The 16,340-nt window shown below is 37.4% G+C and overlaps 2 protein-coding genes across 2 annotated transcripts; both read left to right on the forward strand.

The window, feature by feature from the left end:
* Positions 1-5,582: 5,582 nt before the first annotated feature.
* CBG26382 lies at positions 5,583-6,668 on the forward strand (the record flags this gene model as incomplete). Its single annotated transcript, XM_045235362.1, has 3 exons — positions 5,583-5,781; positions 6,253-6,311; positions 6,639-6,668. 3 exons carry the CDS (start codon positions 5,583-5,585, stop codon positions 6,666-6,668), a joined length of 288 nt encoding a protein of 95 aa, XP_045098445.1.
* Positions 6,669-8,917: 2,249 nt separating this feature from the next.
* Positions 8,918-15,311, forward strand: Cbr-kcc-3 (the record flags this gene model as incomplete). Its single annotated transcript, XM_045235363.1, has 13 exons — positions 8,918-8,989; positions 10,615-10,764; positions 10,856-11,067; positions 11,097-11,394; positions 11,490-11,838; positions 11,883-12,234; positions 12,344-12,926; positions 13,193-13,398; positions 13,506-13,698; positions 13,870-13,962; positions 14,009-14,146; positions 14,265-14,448; positions 15,220-15,311. The coding sequence occupies 13 exons, from the start codon at positions 8,918-8,920 to the stop codon at positions 15,309-15,311; spliced, it is 2,922 nt and encodes a 973-aa protein (XP_045092975.1).
* Positions 15,312-16,340: the final 1,029 nt, after the last annotated feature.

Below are 16,340 nucleotides of genomic sequence, written 5' to 3' on the forward strand. Positions count from 1 at the left end.
AAAAAACGGAGAAATGAGAAGAATGATGATGAAATGGGAGAACGAAGAGGAGAAGAGTGCACACAAATTCAATTTTCCATTCGTATATAGGCAAAAAACAAAAAGAATGAGATTTCTAGTTAGGCAAAGAGAATTTGGAGCGTGTTTTTTGTACTAAAGAAGAAGAAGGAATTTTCTGGAACTTCCGGTTGCTATGGTCTCCGAAATTCAAAAAAGAGTAAATAAACCTTAGAACTTTCTTATATCAATTCAAATTTCCCATTCCCATTCCCATGATCGGTCAGTTCGGTTGGCTGTCGGTCGGCGGGGTCGGTGGTCGGTCGGTCGGCTAAATTTCCCGACCGAATGGAAGCCCTATGTTAGAGATCCACTTCATAAGTAGGCCCCCAATAAATTGAAAAATGTAGACGTAAAATGTTGTTCTTGAAATAGGAAATTTTCGAATAAATTATTATAAGGAAGGTTAGCGAATGAACTTTATCATAATCAGGACTACCGTAAAACCTGTAATAGCAGAGCCCCCTATTTTTTACTTTGAGCCAATTCATCGGTTCCTGTCGAAGATATAAAAAAGTTGTCAACTGATAAATTGTTGATCTTAATATCAGAAATGATCAATCAGTTGACACTTTTTTGATACCTTACACAGAAATTGAGATAATTGAGCTGAAACTTGACATTACAGGTTACGGTATTTTCACATTAAGGTTACTGGAACCAGCAGGATTAAGACCCTAACTTTTAGTGACCCTATTTAGTCATTTTGTGTTTTTAACGGAAACAAAAGTTTTCCGGTTTCATGAACAATACTTTGAAGTTTGGAAAAATATGTATATGTCAATCTGCTTTCATAGTTTACTAGACAACCTGAAGACGTACGAATTTACATGTTTTCGTAGATTGTATAAAACTCGAATTAAAAATAATTGGATGCGGAAAAAGATTTCAAATTTTTCTTCATGATCCCATTGGAAAAATTGAACCGAGAGGCTTACCGTAAAACCTGTAATAGAAGAACCCTCCCATAGCCAAGTTTGAGCTAATTTTTTTAGCTTCTGTGCAAGATATCAATAAAGTGTCAACTGATAAAATGTTTATGATATTGTGATAAATAATTTGTCAGTTGTCCACTTTTCATATTTTTCACAGGACCCGATAGAAATCGACTCAAATTTGAAAGTTAGGAGTCCTTCGTATACAGATTTTACGGTACTCAATTTGTTTTTGTTTTAAACCTGAAAACAAATTTTTCAGTTTCATGAATAAATTTAGATAGTTTAAAAAAATATTCATAGCTGATCTCTCTCTGAGTTTTGAATTTCGAAATCTTTCCCCGGCTTCAACTTTTCGGTTTCGTGATAAAAAGTCCTAAATTTTCTAATTTCGAAATCTTTCCCATTTCCCTATTTTTCGGTTTCAATGTTAAAAACGTACAGTATCCATGCTTCTCCACCGTTCCCTCTTTCAAGTTTTTCTCTCGATCCGACTCCTTCAGCTAATTCTTTCTCTTTTATTATCTAACTCCCCCATCAAAATCTCATCTATTTTTTCATGTTTCCTTTGAAAACAAAAAAGAAGCTATAACAATAAATACTAATAGACACTAGATGTATTCCAATTAAGAATTGGGAGCCAAAACGGAAGAAATAGGCCTCACTATGTTTCTGATTAGCTCCTCTATTCTTCTTCTTCTTCTTTCTTTATTATTTAGTTTCTGACTATATAGTTGGTGTTCTTATGTCTAGAAAGTGGTTACTGGAAATTTTACTGTAGGGAAGTTGTGTGGGCAATGAAATTTTATATTTCCTGGTAATCTAAAAAAAGAAACGAACGCTGTTGTCTGTTGTTGATAAGGGTCTGATTGATACGTTAGCTCACTGCCCAAAGTTGTCTGTAATTTAAATATCATCTCCTTGAAACAGTAAAAATGTTCACAACAATTTTGAATTTTCAATTTCGTAACGTTATGCGTTCATGAACAGTTCCGTTTACTGACTCATTCTGGAATCGGAAATTTCGAAATTCCAGAATTTTCTAAATCTCGTCTTTAACATTCTGTCAAAAATTTCGGTGTTTTTTTAATGAAAAATAGGGACATTTGTCCTGATAAGTAAAAAATGCTCCTTACTATTAGTTTGCTACCTTAATAGTTATTATCCTTTAACGTAATTTTAATTGCTCCAATGTCTTAATTGTTAATTATCTTAATTGCTCCAATAGAACACCACACTATACTTGCCCTTGAGCTCAATTTTTCTCGGTTCCTGTCAAAGGTATTCAAAAAATGTCAACTGATAAAATTTTTATCACAATAGCAGAAACAATTTATCAGTTCACACATTTTTAATATCTTGAACAGAAAATGAGGTAATTGAGCTTAAAGTGCAAGCTTAGAAAGATCTTATATTGGAGCACTAAAGCGGTAATTACTCATTTTTCATTGAACCCACAACTTTATTTTAACTTTCCACCTGGAAAATATTTGCTCCCTGAACTCTCTATTCCCCTAATTACATGTAGATCTTTTCGATTTCAGGCGACTTCTTCTTTTCTCGTTATACTTGCTATTTCAGTCTTTCTCGTGTCTGTTTTAACTGAGAAGAAATGAGAGCAGATGTCTCTCTATTGAATAATTGATTATCGTTTCCTCCACTCCTCGAAGCACCATCTTCATTTGACTTGTTCCCTTCGTGATATTCCTCTTCTCCTTTTCCTTTTACTTCTTCTTTTTTTTCGAATCGAACCCTATTCTAACTCTTATAGGACATCTCTATTCGGGAATAATCGTCCCGAAAATGATTCCCCCATAAGGAAATGTAAAGTATGTACTACTCGTTTGTCTTCTCTCCCAAAAACAAAACATTCCCGTTTTTTCGGTGAGCATTCGATGGCCAATTACCGAACCAATCTGCTTTCGGATTGGTTTCCAGAAGACTCGAAAAAAAAAGAACGTCATCTTTTTTTTTCACGGCATACCAATTGGATTGGGAGAGAAGCCTAAAATTCGATGAAATGAAATGAGATGACGTGAAAGTTTTGGAGAAGTCAGGAATTGCAAATTAATGACATTTTTTGGGGGATTAGAACTTTGATTGGTGGATCTTCCAAGGGATTTTTCTTGAAGTTTGAATTTTAAAGGGGGACTCCGACCAAAAATTTTTATTGCATTAAAATGTGTTAAAAGTTATCTATTTTCCGAATATTATTGTGAAAAAATTCAAAAAAAATCCGAAATTCCCAAAAAACGCCGTTGAACAGGAAGAAAATTCAAAAAAAGGTGCCGCCGGGGGACGAGGATTTTCAGTGAGAAACCTAGGCCACGGCAGCGGGCGCCTTTCCTACGTGGCAAGTTTTCCGGATTTTTTCAATTTCATGTCCGGCAGGTAAAAAACGTAAAAAAACCACTGTCGGCCAACTGAAAAAAACGGCTGTCAGGTGTCGTGGCCTAGGTTTCTCATTGAAAATCCTCGTCCCCCGGCGGCACCTTTTTTTGAATTTTCTTCTTTTTCAACGCCGTTTTTCGGGGATTTCGGATTTTCTTTGAATTTTTTCGCAATAATATTTGAAAAATAGATAAATTTTAACACATTTTAATGCAATAAAAATTTCTGGTCGGAGTCCCCCAAACATTTTAACAGTGTCGCTTACCGTAAAAACCTGTAATAGAAGATCCCCTAACTTAAAAGTCATTTTACTCTATTTCTGTCAGAGATATGAAAAGTTTTCAACTGATAAATTGATAATCGTAATATCAGAAATGTTTTGTCAGTTTACACGTTTTTGATAAATTGCATAGTAGACAAGAAAAATTAGCTCAAAGTTGACAGTGGACTCTTCTGTCAAAGGTAGACAATGTGGGAGCCCTTCTATTAAAGGTATTACGGTAATTCGATTTTTTCAACTGTGACTCTCATGCTGTCCACATGGATATGGTTCATTCTGTGCTTAATCAGTAGAAAAAGGAAGTGTTCGGTTTAAGTGGAAATACAGTTCTGTAAAACATGAAACAGAAAATTATTCTATAACGAAATTTGCACTTCAGCTGGCGCCAGACAAACTGGAATGTTTTATTAATTAGATGAAAGATTTCCGCGTTTCTGAAATTCCAGATTTTTCCCTGAGGTTTTTTTTTCAAATTCAATCATCGAATTTTGCAAAGATGCTCATTAAATACTGCGATGAAATACCGCAGACCCTGTAATGGAAGAGCCATCACATTTCCAAGTTTGAGCTCAATTATCTCAATTCCTATGCAAGATATCAGAAAGGTGTCAACTGTCAAAATGTTTGCCATAATATCACAAACATTTTATCAGTTTACACATTTTTGATATCTTTCATGGAAATTGAGATAATTGAGCTCAAACCAAGTACAGGGTGGCCATCTAAGCTATTTCGATAAAATAACGTTCCCAATACTTTATCTGTCTATAGTAAGGTTATAATGGCGTATTTGAAGTATTACGGTAGAGAAGAAATCCTGGAGTGGGCTTTAACATAATTTTGATTGTCTCTATATTAGACTTTGAGCCAAATTTGAGCACACGTTTCATTTCAAAAATCAAAAAATTGTACAGTTTCAAAAATATGAATGTAGGGTTTATTGTATCACTTGAGCTGATAAATACTTTCTTGCTACCCTGACATTGTCCCCTTCAAGATCTTGTCGATTTCTGTCTGCCTTCAATGTGTTCTTCTTAAAATTCTCGTTCTTTATTCTTTTATTCATTCTGAAAATCTTCTTCAGATTCCTCTTGTCCATTGTTGCCACCTTTTATGTTGTGTTCTCTTTTTTGCGCCATTTCGAACGAACATAGCTCTCGGAAGCCTGGCAGCAACACACACCCTCTCCTCTTATTTTCTCACTTTTTCCTAGGATTCTGGATTTTCTTATTCTGTGTTGCGTCTTTTTCTTCCTCCCCTCCCGTCCTTATCTCGCCTCTAAAAAACCCAATTGTGGCCGCGGCCACCGTAATTCAATTGTCAAAAGCATGTGTACACGAAAAAATATATTCCTCTCTCTCTCTCATTTTATGTTCCTTAGTGTCCTCTTTTTCTTCTTTGAACAATGCGAAAAGGGTTCAGAGAGAAAAAAGAAGATCCCGACTAAATCTCTGACCTTCTTCTACTTCATCCTTTTTACTCGCAATTTTTTTCGAAGAGAGATAGAGAAGAAAAAAGAAAGGAGGAGATGATTACCTCAGAGTGAATGAAAAGAAAAAAGAAGAAGGCACTGAAAGGGATGGATACTAGTAAAAAAAAGATAGAGAGGAGCATAGGGGATGCTTCTTCTTCTACTCCTTCAGGCTCCACCCTTTTCTCCATGTGCTCCAGCCATTCTCCAAAGAAGAAGAAGAAGAGGTGCTCTGCACAGAGCAGCTTCTCACCTCTTCAAACAAACTTTTTCGCTCCTTCAACGTCTTCTAAGGAGAAAAGAAGGCGTGGCGTCCTTCGCTCTTCCAACCAACACCATTTTCTTCGTCCAATATTCCTTCTTCTTCTTTGTCCTGTCTTCGTCGTGGTCTTTCTCGTCATTTCCCCTTTCTCCTTGAATCCTTTCTTCACATATTCATCCTCGAAAAATGACGTTGACAACCACTTCGATGCTCAGGTCAACTAGTATTCCAGTCAAACCCGTACCCCCTTCACAACAGTTCGAACCCGAACCCACCTCATCCACTTCTACGAATACAGTGACGTCACGAAGATCATCGGGTGGCGGTAGTGGCCAAGGGCTGGCCAGCAAAAAACCGCCCAACATGCATATTAATATACCAGCAGGTACTGTAGTCTTCGGCGGTACTGTAGTACTGTAGAAGGTTCGCCGAGTCAGAAAATATAGAAACGGAAATTCAAATTTCGGTATCCATGGCGACTAAACTCGCGAAACTATGTATTTAATCTGATGAAGACTGTAAAACGGGGTAAGTACGAAAACATTGGAATCACAAGTTTCAAGTATGACAAAACTAGCTGTATTGAAAAAAACTGAAAATTTTTAACAATTTATATACACCTTGAAACGGCAATTTTTCAAAAAATCAAAATTTTAGATAGTGCTGGATTACTTTTTAAATATTTTCCGGGTTTTGTTTTATACTTATTCTTAAAATATAGGGACATGGAAAAGCCTCAATTCCAAACAAAGAGACAACGGTATATGACTTCTGAAATATACTAAACGAAACAGAAAAAAATCCAAGTCTCCATATCTTCTCGAATCTCATCCCTAAACATTTCCCATTTTTTCAGATGAAGGCGCCGAGCGGATACCCCTATGCGAGCAGCATTCGCCTCTGGCACTTTATGAGGTAACTTTTTTATTTCTGTCACTTTTTTGCAGTTTTTTTTTTCCATTTCCAAAATACTTATTGCGCCTCCCGTTTGTGCTCCTCCGAGTTGAGGAGCCCACGAGGATAAAGACGAGAAAAAAGTAGTGTAATACAACGGGAAGGCTCTTTTTTTCAAGTGTTGTTATGTGTCTATTCTGTCACATTTCTGTCGTTTTGACGACTTGGTGAAAACGGAAAACTTGAAAGTAGGGAAAAGGAACAAGGTCAAGAGTCAGGACGGACCTGTCCAGACGAATTTGGGATACTTTTTTGATAGGTGACGTAGATACTAATAGACTCTTTTAGATTTGCAAACAACTCCATCCACCTGAATAGGTTTTTTCTCCATCCTCTGAAATGCGATCTCATTTCCCCCGTCACCACCTATTTCCTATTTGTTTTTGTTTTTAGCGGTCCCACAGAGAGTGTGCGGATAACCCAAATATCCCTTTTGTCTCTATTTCTCTGATCTGATGGGTACTAGCTCAGACGTTTTTTGTTTGCTAACACGTAGTGACAGGAGCCGGACAAAGTTGATGTGCGTCAGAAACTGGAAACGGTTATCCGGGCAGATGTATGAATGTCAAATCCACTGAAATTGATTTTTGTGACCTCAAAAGTGAAGATGAACAAACAGTAAAAATTTGTTGGTAGAATAACTATAGGCAATTTTTGAAAATAGAACGAAATTATAAAAATAGTGCGAAGATAAAGGTGGTGTACGGTGAAATTTTTTATTGCATCAAAATGTGCAGAAATGCAAATAGATTGACATAAAAATAAAGAAAAAATTCAAAAAAAAGTCCTTCATCGAGAAAAACGCAACGAAAAATACGCTGAACCTTAGGGACGAGATGTTTTTCTAGGCCGCCCGGTGAGTAAAAGCGCGCAAATTCGAACTTTTAAAATTTTTTCTCTCGTTTTCACTTTTTTTTCGGTTTTTTCAAGAGTTTTCTAGGTTTTTGTCAATTTTTCTTCCAGGTATATCGTAAAATTTGAAAAAAAAACAGTGAAAACGAGCGAAAAAATTTTAAAAGTTCGAATTCGCGCGCTTTTACTCACCGGGCGGCCTAGAAAAAACCTCGTCCCTAAGGGCTTTCAGCGTATTTTTCGATGCGTTTTTCTCGATGAAGGAATTTTTTAAAATTTTTTCTTTATTTTTATGTCTATCTACATGCATTTCTGCACATTTTGATGCAACAAAAAATTTCACTGTACACCACCTTTGAGCAAAATGATCGTTTTGATGGGTGAGAAAAATCTAGGACCACATTCTAATTTTCGTTAAAATGGTCTGAAACACCTTCAAAATGAGATTTTGAATTTTTTGGTTCTGGTTTGGAATAGTAATCATTTTGAGGTAAAATTGAATCAGCTAAATATTTTGAAACCGGAACATCATTGAGCCCACCAAATTTTCGGAAGTGTTTCATCAATTTTTGGGAACAGTAATTTTAATTTCCATGAGTCTAGTTTATCAGGCTTGGTGAATTGGAAATAGAAGTGTGTCTAAATTTGTTTAATAAGAAAATCTTGAATTTTCAAACAGCTTAATGAAAAATCAATTTTCAGATAAGCTGTAACATGAAATTTATGAAACTGTAAATTCTAATATCCACATTCTAGTTTTTGAAAATCTGTCTGAAAAGAGACCTTTGAATCAGATGTGTGCGTTTTTGTTACCGATTTTGAAATAGATGGGATTTTGTGGCGACATGTAATTCTCCAGGTTTCGCTTTTTTTCTCGAAATTGTTGAATATTTCTGGAGGTGAACTGTACCAATTTCAACTCCTGTATTCCGTTAGAGATATGTGAATTCAAACTGGAAATGTGGAAACCGCGAGCCCATCGATTCCACTTACTTTTCTTAAACCTATAACATGTATCGGAAACAGTATTTCCAGTTTCAATAAAAATAAGTTCAGTCTATTAGACTTAACCAATTTTCTCCAGTTACCATAAAACCTGTAATAGAAGGGTCTCCACAGTGCCAAGTTTGAGCTCAATTATCTCAATTCCCATGCAAGATATCAAACATATGTGAATTGATGAAACGTTTTCAAAACTATGATACACGATTTATCAGTTGATTACATATTTTCGACAAAAACCGAGAAACATCGGCTCAAAGTTAAAAGTTAGGAGCTCTTCCATTACAGGTTTTACGGTATGTGTTCATTTCACGAACAAATCCTTTCAATAGACTTATTCGCTATAAATTAAATTTATGAAACTGTAAATTCTAGGTACCCTCCCTTAAGGGTACAACCTGATCCTTTTTTCTTTTCCATGTTTTTTGACGTCATCGCTTCTCCATGAAAGTGTCAATGACCATTTTGCACTGAGAGGGTAGTCAAGAGTAAAACAGATGTGCTTTTTCTGCCTATGAGCACAGCACTCTCGACTCTTCTCGCCCAAAAAAAAGTGTCCGATTACAAACGATCCAGAAGTTTTCCCTCTCGTTGCACATAGGTTATTTTGAGAGAGATAGAGCGAATAGGTCAGGGATTGACATGATTTTTCATTTTATTTATTTTATTTATTTCAGCAAGACTATGACACACAAGGACAAAAAATCGGTACGATGCTCAGGAAGTTGTCGGTGTACAATGCGACGGAGGCGACGAGTGTGGAAGCAGATGAAAAACCTAAAGCTGTAAGTTCTGGTTTACAGTTTTATAGTATACGGAGTAACTCGTTTTCTTGTTACTGAGAAAATAAAAATACAGAAACAGCAAAAAAAAGTCAGCAATCATCCTAAACCCAAAAGCTTGATTGACGACGTGGGACTCTAATTCCTTTCATTGGCTCCAAAAGTCTTTTTGCGCTTTTTTTGGGGTACAAGTAGCCCTTCTCTAGCCTAATCCACTCATCAATCAAGGATCACTTGAGGAGCAAAAAATAAGAGCAAGGAGAAAGAAACACAGTAATCCTTTTTGGTGACATCGGAAAAGAGTCTAAGTACTTTTTGAAGAATCGGGAGGGATTAGAAGATGTGGAGACGAAAGTTGCGAAAGGGAAAAGAGTTTTTGAAGGAAATGTTTGAACTTTGAAGTTTGGAAGGTTGAAATGAAGTGGATAGGGGAACTGAGAAAAGTTGAGCTAAACGAAAAAATTTTTTGTGTGATCTATGTTTTAGAAGGTCTAGAAGATAATGCATTTCGGATGTCTGTCCAGAATTTTTGACGAATGCCGATTCTGAATAATGATTGTTGTACATGAGACAGGTTTTGAAAAGGCGCTTAAATCAATAAATGTAACCGCTAGATTTGAAAAAATTACAGACATGACGAAACCGTAAAACCTGCGATAGAAGGGTCACATACTGTCAAGTTTGAGCTAATTTTTCTTTGGTTCTATGCAAGATATCAAAAAAGTGTCAACTGATAAAATGTTTGTGATATTATGAAAAACAATTTATCAGTTGACAAATTTCTTTTATCTTTGACACTACCAGAGATGAATTGGCTCAAAGTTAGGTTGAAGTTTTTGGAGATCATGAAACAGACCTAGATTGAAAACTTTGCATTCACAGAATTTTTAAAAAATTTTCTAGTTTTTAAAATGCAGGTATCTCTCAGAAATCGGCGAATAGCTGAAAAACTAGTAGTTTTCAAAAAAATACTGGGATGCAATGTTTTCAATCTAGGTCTGTTTCATGATCTCAAAAATTTTAAAGCGATGAGATACTTGACACCCAAGCTCTACTCCTGAAAATGATTTTTTATATCTTATGGACAGGTACTGTACATCATTTCGGACAGCTTTCAAAGGTTTTTAAGAAAGATATTCCAAACAAATTAGTGTTCCACAAGTTGTTTTTTTTTTCTGTTTCTGTAAATCTATACTTTCACTTTCAAACTTTCGTGATTACTCGATAAATAGTTTCAAATATACCAACAAAAAAAGGTCCATAGTCCAAAACCCAATTTATTTTTTTCTTCTGCAAAATGCCTACGTCACAAGACCACCCTCAACTCCATCACATCACCACACCGTAAACGTAATGAGAATGCAAATCATTCTAGAAGAATCGGTCCCAACTCCCTGAAGGCACCTCACAAACCCTCCCACCAAATTCAATCCCATTTCATTTCCGGGGGACCTTCTTTTTTTTCTTTTTTCCTTCGCCTTCTAAATCTAAACCTGTTTATTTAAAAGGAAGAAGAAAAAAGAAGAGGAAAAATGGGAATAATATGAAAACAGACAAAAAAGAAATACAAAAAAAGTAGAAAACACACATCTGTACATCTTTTCTGAAGGACCTTTTATTTTTTTCAGGCGGCCGCAAAAATGGGGACCATCATGGGAGTGTTCCTTCCGTGTCTTCAGAATATTTTTGGAGTGTTGTTCTTCATTCGATTGGCATGGATTATTGGAACCGCCGGAATATTTCAAGCGTTTTTTGTGGTGCTCACTTGCGTTTCTGTGGTAGGTTTTTTTATGGAAACAAGAAGGAATAATTGTGGGAATCGGAATGGGAACGATATTTGGAACAGTAAAAGAGTTCTTGGGATTTCAGACATTCCTCACCTCGATCTCCCTCTCAGCCATTGCCACAAACGGCGTAGTACCCTCTGGTGGTCCCTATTACATGATATCCCGAAATCTTGGACCAGAACTCGGAGGTGCTGTTGGAATTCTGTTCTACCTTGGAACAACAATCGCCGCTTCTATGTACATCACAGGCGCCATTGAAATCCTTCTCCTCTACATCTATCCACAAGCGAAACTGTTCGATGACATCTACCACAACTATCGAGTACTTGGAACCATCTTCTCCTGATTCTCGGTCTGATTGTGATGGCTGGAGTGAAGTTTGTGAACCGATGTGCTCTTCCATTGGTTATCGTTGTTATCTTCTGCATTCTCTCTGCAATTCTTGGAGTTTTTGTGAGATACGATGGAAGTGATTCGTTGAAGTTCTGTATGGTTGGAGATCGGCCAGTGGATTTGACATCTTACTATGAGAAGACCAAATTCGTTCCGAATTGTACGACTGAAGGACTCAGAGATCTTTTCTGCAGTGCCAATGGAACATGTGATCACTACTATGACAGAGTAAGTTTTACCAATAATTTATGTTTCAACAATTTTTGAAATTCTTGTGCAAATCACAGTAGCATTCCTAATCCTGCATCGACAAATATTTTCAGATGAAAGACATCAAAGTGTGGAAAGCATCTGGAATGCCAGCCATCCGTGAAGAACGTGCCATCAAGGGAATCGCTTCTGGAGTATTCTTTGATAATCTCTGGCCTAAATATCTTCGTGGTGGAGAAGTTCTTTCAAAGGATAGAAAAGACAAAGGAGATCTGAATCGTGGTGGACATCCATCGTACATCTACGCAGAATCTGTCACGAATTTCATGATTCTTGTTGGTGTATTCTTCCCATCTGCAACTGGAATTATGGCTGGATCAAATCGATCTGGTAATCTGAGAGATGCAGCAAAATCGATTCCGTTGGGTACACTGGCAGCTCAGAACTTCTCTTCGTTTATTTGTGAGTATTCAGGATCAGTACCGTTCTCAAAAAATATTTTTCAGATCTTCTCGGAGTTGTCCTTTTCGGCGCATCTGTCTCCGAAATGTTCATTCGGGACAAGTACGGACGATCTGCGATGGGCAAACTGATTATTTCTGAAATCTCTTGGCCATTCCCCCAAGTGATTCTCTTCGGATGCTTCATGTCAACTGCTGGAGCAGGAATGCAATCTCTCACCGGAGCTCCACGTCTTCTTCAAGCTATTGCTGCTGATGATGTCATTCCATTCTTGAAGCCATTCAGAAAGATGGATTCTAGAGGGGAACCAATAAGAGCTATTCTCCTGACTTTGGCCATTTGCGAGTGCGGAATTTTGATTGCTGTCATTGAGAATATCACTGCTTTGATCACTCAGTAAGTTACCGCAACCATTAATATGTTAAATAGGGCTAGAGCACAAGTAAAAGAATACAAAAAATTCATGGGAACCTTGAAACTTTAAAAATTTCTTCAATTACTCCAGATTCTTCCTCATGTGTTACCTTGGAGTCAACGCCGCCTGCGCCCTCCAATCCCTCCTCAAATCACCCGGATGGCGTCCAGGATTCCGTTACTTCCACTGGGCTCTATCCATGATCGGAGCCATTCTCTGCGTAGCTGTTATGTTCATCTCTGCGTGGCACTTCGCTCTCATTGCCATCGTTATCGGAGCCGGAGTCTACAAGTATATTGAATATGCTGGAGCCGAGAAGGAATGGGGAGATGGACTTCGTGGATTGGGACTGTCAGCTGCTAGATTCGCTCTGCTGAATCTGGATGACAAACCACAACATTCAAGGAATTGGAGACCACAGCTTCTGGTTCTTGCTCCAGATGTTGAATCAGCCAATACCAATGGAATACTGTCGTTCGTGAGTCAACTGAAAGCCGGTAAAGGATTGACACTGGTTGCACATTGTATGGAAGGAGAATACGCGGATAATTATCTTCAAGCTCAAGCTGTTCAAGAGAAGTTGAAGGCAATGGTGAAGAAGAATAAGATCAAAGGATTCTGTGATGTTCTGGTCACATCAAATGTGATCGAAGGAATTTCATGTCTCGTACAGGTGATTGATCCCGTATGTTTGTGCAGTTCGCTTTCACCCTTTCTTCTGTTGCTTTTCGTGTGATCTTTGCTATTAAAAATCTACTTATAACGAATGTTTTCTAAAAAAGTACTTCCAAAACTAACTTCACTACCTTCACTTCCTTTTTCTTTTCACCTGGGATGCAAGCCCTGTATCACTATCACTACCACAATCACCCTTTAGCACTACTCACATATTCCTGTCCCATTCTTTAAGCTTTACCATTTCCAACTGATTTTTTTCAGACCTCCGGACTTGGTGGAATGCGTCACAACACCGTAGTCCTATCGTGGCCAGATGACTGGAGAGCCGACCAAGAATGGGCGGTTGCTAACAAATTCGTCTCGGCAATCAGAGCGATTTCCGCTGCTAAATGTGCTATTATGGTACCAAAGTATGCGGAGAAGTTCCCGGCAAATGGAACCAAAGTTTCTGGATACATTGATGTTTGGTAAGTTTTGGAAAGATCACTGTCAGTGGAAATAGTTGAAACAGTTTGAATAGTAATTGAAACAGTATTTGTATTCTTCTTTGATGTTTCTAATCGAAAAATTTCAGGTGGGTTGTGCACGATGGAGGTCTTCTGATGCTCCTTCCATTCCTTCTCCGCCAGCACAAGACCTGGAAGAACACAACGGTTCGCTTGTTCGCAATTGCTCAGATGGAAGATAACAATGTTCAAATGAAGACTGATTTGGAGAAATTCCTTTACCATCTGAGAATCGATGCAGCAGTCAATGTTATTGAGATGGTAAACTTTTTTTAACGGTTTCAGAATCATTTCATGATTTGAGACTTTTTGGGAATTCGATGTGTAGTTCTCCTCTACCTTCAAAAAACGAATTTTACAGACCGACTCCGATATTTCCGACTACACTTATGAGCGTACGATGAAAATGGAAGAGCGCAACCAGTATTTGAGAATCTGAACAAGTCGGATCGCGAGAAAGATATTCAGAATCACTTGGAAATCGTCACACGCGAACGAAAGCTTAGCAGAATTAATGAGGAAGCTGTAAGTTTAAGGATAAGATAAAAATAGTTTATTGGAGCTTTTTCAGCCAACTGTAATCCCAGAACAACGTAATTTGGAGGCAGTTACTGAGGAACAAGAGCAGGAAGAGCAAAAATCTGAGAAGAGTCTGGAAAAGTTGGAGCACAAAGGAGTACGGTTCTCAGATGATGAGGATGGCAAGGAAGTAAATTTTTGATTAGTTTTATCGGTTTCAAAAGCATCGTAATAGAACTTTTAGTTAGATTGATGTACTAGATACTTTGTGGATCGTGGTTTATCAGTCGTAATCATTTTTGTTTCAGGTCAAAGTCGGCAATGGAACAATGGAGCGGGACCGTGAGGAAAGACAACGAAAGAGACGATACAACGTGCACAAAATGCATACGGCTGTGAAATTGAACGAGATGATGAGACAGAAATCCAGCGATGCTCAATTGGTCTTCATCAATCTTCCAGGACCGCCAGACGCTGATTCGGATTCTTACTGTAAGTTTTAGTTATTGGGGAAGGAGGGGAACAATAAGTATAATACACTAATCTTGATAATAAAATCTGAAATATTAGTTGAAAATATTAAAAACATTGGTATGCCATAAATGGTCTAATACATAGAACTATGATAGAAGTTCGCCCTATACGAGAACTTTGAGCTCAGTTATCTCGGTTCCTATGAGTGATATCAACATTTTGTAAACTCATGAAATATTGGTAATTTTATAAAAAGCATTTTATCAGTTGAACATTTTTCATATCTTTTAAAAGAACCGAGATAATTGACCTTAAAGTGGATGTATAGGGCGAGATTCTATTCGATCACGTAGCTGAAGAAAAATTGATCTGCCTGAAAGCGACCGGAGTTTTTTGCTGATTTTGAAATTTATTTATCCCCATAAATTCAGAACAGAGGTTTCTGTTTCAAACTCTAAGTGAATAATCATAGCCAATTCTTTTAATTACTAGATAATTCGTATAAAGACCTTCCATTCGGTCGGGAAATTTAGCCGACCACCGACTCCGCCGACCGACAGCCGACAGAGCTTAGCGATCGGTCGGCGCGCCGACCGTTTTCTGGCATTTCCGCATCGATGTGTTTGTATACGTAAAATGTAATGCTGCGTACGCAAAAATTCGTAATTTGATGCGCAAATGCACGAAATCGGTCGACTGTCGGTCGGCTGGATCGGTGGTCGGTCTGCGGTCAGCGATTTTTCGACCGACCGAGATATAAGCCTTAATTCATAATACCTAATTTTACAGACATGGACTTCATCGACGCTCTCACTGAAGGTCTGGATCGTGTCCTACTGGTACGTGGAACTGGAGCTGAAGTCGTCACAATCTATTCTTAACTTCTTCTTCTCCATTTTCTCTCACAAACTTTTCAATATATAGGTTCCATTTTTCACTGGTCCCCCATATCTTTTTTCTTTTCTTTTTTTTTAAATCTTCCCAGTTTTTTTCCTATCAATATCACTCAATTTTAACCACCCTCCACACAACTCAACCATCTCATTTTTCTTTCGTCTCGTATAAAAAAAACAAAGAATCCCATTGTTTTCTTCTCCCTGTCCTTCCCCCCCCCCCTCCACAATCAACGAGTCACAGTCACATTTAGAGTTTTTGACACTTATTATTTGTTCTTCTAGAATTTTCATTCAGTTTCATATTTTTTGGTTTTCCCTCCTCCTCCCCTTTAATCAATTTTCTTCACCTCTCTGTGCATCATTTTTTTGTCCTTCTGTAATTATCACTTTCATCTTGTCTTTTCCGTTTTTCTTCCCCCATCCCGATTTGCATGACATCGAATTTTGCAAACAAATTTCGATACACTCAATTTTCGGTTTCGATTTGTAAAATAAGTTGCCACATACACAAAAGAAATGAAATTTTTTGTTTTGCCGCTGGTTGATACAAGATTAGGGGTTCATCATAAATACAGCACTGGAAAACAGAAAACACTAATCACAAAAACTTGAAACTGTATTATTTTGAAATTCTAATATGTTCAACTTCAAAATTGAGAACCAATAAAGATTGGGAATCATGAGAAGCGTAACTTTTGACAATGAATATTTTAGGCCACCACTGCAGATGGCCTAAAAATGGCCTAACATTTCAAAGATGTGTTTCCTAAGCCATTTATCATGGTGGACTAATTTTCTTAAAATGAATTTTTAGGCCATCGTAACTATGGCTGAGAAATGTCTTCATATTCACCTGGTGTGTTTCCAAAGCTACTTTGCAATTTGAGTTTTTCAGGCCACCATGGTAAATGATCTGGAATATCCGAACATTTCTAGGCATAGTGATAAAAACCACGATTAGTTAATGCAAAAAGAAGGAAACACCAATCACAAATCTTGAAACTTTATTATTTG

Source organism: Caenorhabditis briggsae (assembly GCF_000004555.2).
Source record: "Caenorhabditis briggsae complete genome, chrIV, whole genome shotgun sequence".
In the NCBI taxonomy this organism is placed as follows: Eukaryota; Metazoa; Nematoda; class Chromadorea; order Rhabditida; family Rhabditidae; genus Caenorhabditis; species Caenorhabditis briggsae.